This window comes from Silene latifolia, chromosome 11 (genome assembly GCF_048544455.1).
Source record: "Silene latifolia isolate original U9 population chromosome 11, ASM4854445v1, whole genome shotgun sequence".
NCBI lineage: Eukaryota > Viridiplantae > Streptophyta > Magnoliopsida > Caryophyllales > Caryophyllaceae > Silene > Silene latifolia.
The window spans coordinates 49429905-49439410 of NC_133536.1; the positions used below are offsets into that span (position 1 = coordinate 49429905).

General features: G+C 41.2%; 1 protein-coding gene across 1 annotated transcript; it reads right to left on the reverse strand.

The window, feature by feature from the left end:
• Nucleotides 1-4630: 4630 nt before the first annotated feature.
• LOC141613375 (uncharacterized) lies at nt 4631-5080 on the reverse strand. Its single transcript, XM_074432106.1, has one exon. It carries the CDS (start codon nt 5078-5080, stop codon nt 4631-4633), a length of 450 nt encoding a protein of 149 aa, XP_074288207.1.
• Nucleotides 5081-9506: the final 4426 nt, after the last annotated feature.

Here is a 9506-nt window from a genome sequence, read left to right on the forward strand (position 1 = left end):
TTTCATCCTTCCTCCTTTTTCACCAACTCCAAACAACAAAAAACGAGCCAAACTCGCAACATGGATCAAAATACCACAACAGTCACACTAAACTAGCTTGACAAGGCAGGCTAATTATGGATGTAGCTAATGGGTCAAAAAGGCTAAATTTGGCTTAAGTGGAGCTAGATGGGTGAAAAATGTAAGAAAAGGAAATTTGCAAGCACCTCCCTGCATGTGACACCGACCACAAACCCGAATGTATGCATTTGACAAGAAATCGAATTTCATAAATGTGCAATAATAATGAACATGCTATGCAAGGAGTACTACTCTCAATTCCTATGTAAACCGGTCGTGAATGTCACCAGTTATAAGTCTCTAAAACTTAGAAATTGTAAAGTAGGTTGCCAATTTATCAGGTCAAGTCTATACAGTCAGCTATATTTTCAAGATTAACTCGTAGATATGCGCATGACTAAACTAATAACTATCAATTAGATGCAAGGCTCAAGTAAAAATGACAAATTAAAGTGCAATTTCATCACGAAAATCTACCGTTCCGACTCAACCTATATGCAAAAATAAACGTGAATATTTTTTGATTTTTTGAATTTTTTGAATTTTTATGGGATTTTGATTTTTATGGAAATAAACAAGCAATGCATACAGAAATTAAACGTGATAACAGAAATGCAAATAAAAACAAGATGCAGACACAGATATGGATGCATAACCTCCCCAAACCAAACCGTACAATGCCCTTATTGTACCCAAAATAGGGAAAGGAAATGCAAACTAAAAAGGAGAGAGAGTGAAGCTGCGGAAAACTTATAAGATAACGCGAAGTAGGGACCTCCCCAAACCAGCCAGCAACATGGGAGGTCACAGCTAGCGGCTTCAGAGCAGCTAAGTTGCGAACAGAATGCAAGAGTACCTGCAAATTCGCAAATAGCAACCGCACAAAAGTACTGCCAAAGCAAAGAGGGCTAAATTGTTCACAGTCTATAGCCGAGTAGGCTAATTATTAAGGCACACAACAAAACTAAATTGTTTGAAAAAAACAACTAAATAGTTTGAACTCCGGGTTGCCTCCCGGACAGCGCTAGTTTCAGATAGGTCCCAGCTCGACCTTCTTCTTATCATCCACCGACAGAAATTAATGGCCCACAACAAGGTTGTTGACTGAATGAGGTTCTCTCAGCATCCATCAGCTTGACCTTAGGTCTCCAAACCATCCGAGCAATAGGGGAACAACAACTTATCGAGGTGTATTGGCCTTCACTTTTGGCCCTTTTGCGCGCTTTCTTCTTGTACGGCCTAGCCTCGTCCAATCCTCTGCCTGGGTCATCAATCCACACCGTTCCAGTCTCCAAATTTAACGTATGATGCCCAGCTTCTGGGTCCGTCAACCTATCAGTTCCTGCAGAAGAAGTAACAAAGGAATTAACCTTTATTGCAGAAATATCGTCTGAAATAAATTTAAACGACCATTCATTGTTATTAGCCAAAAAATTACTCGTTCGAGCACTTATGTAACCCGATCGAAGTATTTTTTCAGCATTTGTACTCGATCGAGCAACTTGTGTCACTCGATCGAGGACTTGATTTTCCTCATTGCTCGATCGAGAGCTTTCACCCTCTCGATCGAGTACTTCCTCGGTAATTTCACTCGATCGAGTATAGTAAGGCTCTCGATCAAGTGTTTGAACAGTGGCAGGCGGGACTGCTTTGTATCCTTCCGCTTGAACAGTGTTTGCAACATTAGTAGGCAGAACCGGCCCTTTACAAGGAGTTTCAGTCCGGGCGTGGATAGCACAGACGGTCTCGGGCCGCCTAGAAATTTGCTCGGCGAATACTTGAGCCAACTGAGCTTTAATTGACTTGATAGTGTCGTCTTTTGCTTGCACAACTTCTTGCATTTGAAGCGCAAGTGCCTTTACTACAGATGTCAACTCAGCAATTTCTTCCTTCTGCATATTAGGAGGACTTTGTTGCGGCGGCGGCAAAACAAATGGGGGCTCTTGATAGCCTCTTTGCTGAAATGGATGTGGCGGCACATGTGAAGAAGAATGGCTAGCTCGTCTACGCCACCTGAACGCATAGACTACATCATTATCTGCTGGACAAACGACAGCTTCGTGCCCCGCAGTACCGCATCTCTTACAGTGGACCACCTGTTGCGCCGTAGTGTGGAGCTGAGGTGAACCACTCCAAGATCTGTCTACTCTCCGGCCTGCCGATCCTCGCATTCTCGAGCTTCAAACTGTGCTATAATTCGGGAGACACTAGACATCTTGGTAGAAGGGTCAAAGGTACTAAAGCCTTCCCTTTAACGATCTTTCTTCTAGAATCCTGTCTAGGTAGGACCTGTAGGACCTATCAAAACAACACTGGAGGAAAAAGATAAAAACTGCCTCAAGGAATAAATCCCTTGAGGCGGAAGACAAACGAAAATAAACAGATAAATAGGCCAATTACCTCCCCGACAACGGCGCCAAAATTTGATACGGTCGTTTCTGTACCAAAAATAAATACCTAAATATAACTAACAGAAGCTAGCGATAAGTAGGGTCGATCTCCACAGGGAGGCAAGGTATCTATCTGTAGACCGTCTATCTAAGTCACAGATGGGGGTTTTATATTGGTTTTCTAAACTAATGAATGTTTAAAGGGAAGAGCAGTAAAGAGAGAGCAATAAAAGACATAAAACATAATAAAGGTGATCAAATAAGAGAGAACATGTCAGGATTTCGGTTCACCATGGCAGTTTATCGACTCAGTCGCAAATAGCCTGGACAATCTACTGTGAGAAGGGTAAGGGAAAGGTCCTTCCGGTCAACTTTCTACCCTAGATTTTCACTAACTTAACTTACGTCCTCGTTATGGTAGTCTACTGTTCATAGCAGGTCTGTTCATTCCAATATTCCGATCTAGGAACGAAATTAACCAAATTAAAATAATTTAGAAGCATGCATTCAACTAAATTGGTGATACAGTTAAATTGCCATGGGGACAGATTATCACATATAAATTGTCTAGCCTATTCGCTACATCGTCACAATCCTACCATGGATTCCCTAGTCCTAACATAAAAGAGCTTAGCTACTCATATTACTAATGTTGTCAATATTGATAACAATGAATATGCTAACTAGAGACATAATGAAATAACAGAAATTAAGCATAAACTGAGATTAGGGCAGAATAATTAAGATGAAAAAGCAAAGATTAAAGCAAGGAAATAAAGATATTAAGATTAAAAGGAGAAAGGAGAAAGGAGATTACAATCACAAGCAATTCCGGCGTAAAGAACAACCAGAAATCCAAGCAAAAGAGATCCAAGAGTAAAGTTACAGTAGAAAGTTTAATAAAGAGACTAAGAGGGTAGGAGCTGCGTTCTAAGAAGAGTCGAACCTCCTTATTAACCTAATTATGAAAGCTTAAATAGAAAAACAAAAGTCCATCACGAAATTAAGCCCAACATGGGTTAATTAATCCCGCGACATCAAAACCTCTCGATCGAGTAACTTTATATCACTCGATCGAGCAAAACCAAGCTAAAACCTCTCGACCGAGTACTTTAGGTACTCGATCGAACACTTATTAAATAGGCACTACTCGATCGAGTAGAAAAAGGAGTCGATCGAACACAATTGTACTCGATCGAGTACTTTCCAGCGCATAATTCCTGCTTCGCGCACTGAACTTCAAATGGCTGCCATTTCTTCGTTACTTGGTCAAATAAGGCGTTTCTGGTGGCGTTGGAAAGCTAAGAGGACAATATTTCATCTCCAATTGGAATCACTAGAAACTATAGTGTAGAACTAGAGATATGGCTCTTCAAAATAGGCACTAGCAATTTGAAGTTCTTCCTTTGCTCGCCTAGCTAAGTTACTTCTTTGCGCATCATAATTAGTAGTTTCCAACCTCCGACTCAACTCATCTCCTAAATGCATGCATAGGGACAGGTATTAAGCTTGATTATGCTCCTATTTGGTTCATTCCTGCAAATAAGACAAAAGAAACCAAAGTAGACAATTCGGGGGACATTTGTAGCTAAACACTACACAAAATGCATAGAAATGCGTGCAAATGAAGTACAAAATACCTATATTAAATGCACGCATCAACCGGTCGGCCTCATACTGAGCCACTCAATGATTTAATTGCCTAAGAACATGCTCTAAGTCAGAGCTATCTCTCAAAATTGCACCATTCCTTGAAGACTGATAAAGCTCCATATAAGCTCTTTGAAATTCGCCACTTACTAATTCATCATCATACCTCCATTGACTATCCTCCGCTTTTATCCCGTGAATAAAATTTCTCCCTGCCCTACCTTTAACCCAATTGAAGAAAAATTTAGTACACGTATCTCCCTCCACCATCCACTTTATCTTGGCTCGTTGCTTCCAGAAAACCGCTGCAGCTTTTGCAAAGTCCCGGAGTTCATCATTGACTCTGATATACTCCTTATCTCCTCCCCCAAACAAGCTAAATTCATCCCATGTTCTAATTTTCGATCAAAATCTTCCCATTTTGCGTGCCATTAAGCCTTCTTATCCAGAGTCCATTTTGTAACACAATTTCGAACTCTTGCTAGTTTCCTAGGGATGCGATAAGCCGGCGATCCATTATCAGTTGTATTTCACACATTACGAACCTTTTCCAAACATTCCTCAAAATCCAACGCCCATGCATCAATTTTAAAAGGTCTTTTTCCGTCACTTCTAATGAGATTCAAATCAACTTCAATTGGAGCGTGATCAGAGATTTGAATAGGATAGTGCTTAATACCCGTATCCGGGAAAAGAGACAACCATTCCTTAGAGCCCATTGCTTTATCCAGCCTCTCATAAACCCTCTTTTCCCTCTTTCGATTGTTACACCACGTAAACCGCGGGCCCTTATAAGGAATATCCACTAGTTCATTCCTTATTTTCCATTGATTGAATTCCTCCGCACCCTCAATAGGTTTTTCACTAGAACTTAATTTATCACAACTGAAGTCGACTTGATTAATATCCCCTACTATAAGAAAGGGAATATTACATGTATCAAACCATTTCTCCATTTCCAAAAGGACAGATGCCCGCATAGTTAAACTCGAAGCACCATAAAAAAGCACAAGATACCATAACCGTCCATTATATTTCTCGACTAAAAGGATGATAAAATTATTACAAGCCTTTACTAACTTCATTTTTGACTCCTTCCTCCACCCAACCCACAAACCTCCGATGCCCCCATAGCATCCACTCCAAAGTTTTTCACAAAACCTAATGTTCTAAACATAGGGAAAATTTGGTTTGTGCTACATTTTGCTTCAATTAAAAACAAGAAATCATAGAACTTACTACCTAATAACGCTCTTATTTTCGGAATTGTAGGGGAGAGCGTGTTATTGAGACCCCTACAATTCCATACGAGACCCATCATGGTGAGTGAGGAGGTTGTGAAGGCCCAACCTCCGCAAAGCCATCCAAATCAGTTGCCATTCCGTTCACAGAAGGGATCGAGGAATCACTCGAGTCCACCATAATAACGTCTTCAACATTAACTCTGAAATTCCAGGTCTGTTGTGGCATCTCCCCTCCTCCCCCCTTACTCCCTTGCTCCCAACAGCCTCTTTTTGCCAACCTGTGCAAATAATTATTGGCATGTTCCAAAGACATCCGAGCCTCCTCAGGGATAATATAGTCACCAGCCTCAGTACAACATTTTCTCTTCCTTGCAGCTCTTATTTCTTCCTTGTGATTCTCACGCAAATCAGAGATATGGTAAACATCAGCCAAACCCAGGCAACCATCAAAAGTACTCCCTACTGGTAAAGCAGCAATCAGCTTGGACTTTGCCCCACTTTCAGGAATGTCAAAAAACTTGAGCCCTTGAATGCTAACATGGTTCTTTCCCTTGACCTGATCAGCCTCTTTCTCATAAGCATCTTGCAACATTTTTTCAAGTGGAACCAGATTTGAGGATCCCTCATCAAGCTCTTTTCCTTTCCTGGTAATAGCAGCTGAGACAAGTGATGTTGGCTGGCATGTCATCAGTGCATCACCATTTGAATCTTGTTGACCAGCTTCAGAATCTCCACCCGTAGTCAGCTCAAGATCAGTATTAACATCTATTGTGTTATCAGAAGAAATAATAATAACCTCCTCCTCCCTGGCACTGAAGGAGTCTTCAGTGGTATTAGCCTCTTGATCATTGAGCCATTGGTGTACAGGCCACTCAGAATCTGATGAAGCATCAGCATCAGTATTTTCCATTTCATCTGTAACATTGTTCTCCCCATCCTCTGCCACTACATCAGTACCAGCCATCACACCCATGATCTCCTCCTCAGTCACATTCCCATTTACCGGTCTAGAGCTTTGTCCCACCTTCCTAATGGTTGGACCATCTGAGTAGTGATACCAGGAAGGCAGACCTCCTTCAGGTGGTTCAAAGGTCTGATTATAGCCCCTTTGTTCATCCTCCACTCTTGCCCAATCCATATCCCCTTCAATCCTGTTTAGAATAGCATCTTGCACCCTCTAATCCCTATCCACCATACCACTTAAACATTCCTGGTTCGAGTAAATGACATAGGGGTCCTCAGCTTGGAGTTGAACAAGGACCTCTTATTGCAGTAAATTTAAATCCTTCTGAACCTCTAATTCCTCCCCAGTACTATGGAAAACTTCATTATTTTTAGCCTCTTCATCCAGCCACCCCCAGCTCCAGGCACACCCCCACCATTTGTCAGTTGATGATTAGGGCTCATCTCCACATCTTGAGCCTGCCCAGCACCTACATCCCCCTGCATTTCCCCATTTCCTCCTCCCTGAACCTCTACATGATCACATCCTCATTAGTACTGGCAACAATGTTAGTAGGATTGTTGATAAGCTCATTGGAGTTTCCCTCAATCCCTTGTCCACCATTTCCATTTCCATTACCAGCAATCCCTACTCCGTTCTCTCCCTCCCCAGTACCAACCTAAAACACCACAGGCCTAGCAAAAGGTTGTGCAGTACCTGCAAAGGTCATTCCAGGTAGAACTCTTCCTTATGGGGTAGTCCCTAAGTCAAAGTTAACCACCCTTTCTAGTGATTCCCACCTTCTCCTTCTTCTAGGCAGGCCCCTAGCATTACCCAGTTTGACTCTCGAAGACAGATACCTTGTTGTAGAAGGTGTAGCTCGAAGATCTAGATTGAACATTGTATGGTTACTATTCGCTTGGTACACAGGAAACCCTATTGCCACTGATCTATCTAGCATACCATTAATACTCGACACTACATTCATTAAAGATTCCCTACAATGTGCTCCTCTATGACCAATCTTACCACATTTGATGCAGTATTTCAAAACTTCCTCATATCTAAATTGAACCCATAAAAGATACCCCCCTCCATTGCCAAGAAGAAACCAGGCATTAAGGGTTCATTAAGCCTTAAGTAAACTCTCAGTCTCAGATAGTCATTATCTGGCACCAAATGGAACGGCTCAACTTGATATTGATGGCTAAGTAACTTACCCGCAATATGAGCTACCTCCATTGTCATGTACTCAAAAGGAAGTCCACATACGCGGACCCCAATCTCAGCATATGGGAACCTGATCGTGCGTGGAACAGTATCAGGGAACCATTTGGAAAAAACCATTACTGCTCCATCAATGGTAGCTGTAGTCCTCTGCAATAATCCCTCCAAGTCCTCCACCTCTGAACAATGAAAGACATATACCTTCCCCATACGGAATGCAATAATGTTTCCCTTTGTTGTCCACTTTCGTCTGATGAAATCATTAACCAAATCAACTTCAAACAAACGGTAGTCCACAAGAAAACCCAAAACACAACGTCCCCAGAACTCCCTTGACTTACCTAATTCAGAAGGGTCAATATTGATGACACCCTCCGATCTTGGATACCTCCAAATGTTAGCATGAAGCGCGTTCATGGGGTGGAACTCAGCGGAGGGGTACGGCTGATAAAAATTCTGGTTCTCAGATATGTTCTGATGTCCCCCAATTCCATTCACCCCACTTTCGTAATCATTACCCCCAACATTAAGCTCAACATCCATATTCTAAACCTTAAAATGAGCTAAATAAAAATTATGAGAAGATAAGCTGCCTTGATCCTGACTTTTGTATCGAGATTTTTTCTTTGAGTTTAGGAGATTGATGAAGTGAGACGAGTGAGATGAGTAACCAACAACCATCCCAAATGGTTTAAATAGGGAAGTGAATGATGTTGGCACACTTTACTAATTGGAATTAGCAGCGTCACTTCTAATCAATGCAGGCAGCACCACAATCAACTTACTAATTAAATCTTGAGCCACCCAAAACTCTAAGACCTCCAATTAACTCAACCTATCTTCAATGATTACGGGAAAATAAAAGGATTTGGACGAAAAGATCTTCCCCTTTTGCCTGCAGAAAAACTAGGGTTTCGTCCCCCCAATTAAAAACCTCAAAAAGTAATGATTATTTTGCAGATGGAAATTTAGGAGATCGTGCCCACCCCCAATCAAACAAAGCCTTGAGAAGCTGACACAGATTTAGAGCGAATAAAAATGAGATTAAAGAAGCCAAAGAGGAATAATCTTAATTAGGTAGCTAGTAATAGAGTAGTGATAGATGAAGATTAAGCGTTTTTTGCAAGAAAAATTCCAGAAAAGCAAACTTGCGAAGAGATTCCCCAAACATCCAATTAAATACACTTCCCATTAATCATTAGGTAGATAATACTTAGATTTTTTGGTAGATATGAGTAGATTTAACATAAATAGGTGATAGTAATGTTTTGTGTCGGTCTAAGAGGGTGCTTTTAATATGGGTCTTTAAGTGTGATTTTCCTAGTATTTGATAATCGGTTACGATGTGGTAACTTGTGCATTCTACCTCAGTTTTACAATTGATTTTGATGCACGGAAACCGAGGGTCAAGGAGAACCTTTCAACGGTCAAGACAAGGCACAAGCGGCTCACATGTGGCCTAATATCCAGCTGGGAGAAGTGAGGAGTGAAGATTAGAAGAAATGAGAACAAGTGAAGAGGTCAAAGTTCTTGGAAATTAGAAGTCCAAAAGTGCGAGGCCAGGCGCAGGCTGCGCAAACAAGGGGTGCAGCTGCGCACGATTGCGCAGGCAAGAAGGTTTTTAGCGCAGGCTGCACAGCTCTGTTTTACAGGGCCTCCTAATCTTCTTTTGGGCTTCTTAAGTGAAAATCTTTTTAGGTTTTCGTGAAGCCCTATATATACCTAAGAGTTTGAAGACCTGAAATAATCATAGAACATCATATCATCTCATCTAATCTCATCATTGAGGGTTTGAATCTTGTAATAATTTAGAAGACTTTTTCATTCAAGTTGTAATCTTTCCTTGTTATTTTGGGTTTATGAAGACTATGGAAGGCTAAATCCTTCCTTGCTTGGTGTAATCCGTTTCAAGTCTTCAACTTTATCATTGTATTGACTCTCTACTCTCTAATCTTTCATTTATTTCAATTTCTATGATTGAATGTCGTGATG

Coding starts and splice junctions, on each gene's coding strand:
- LOC141613375 (XM_074432106.1), bottom strand. CDS start 5,080: ATGCGGGCATCTGTCCTTTTGGAAATGGAGAAATGGTTTGATACATGT.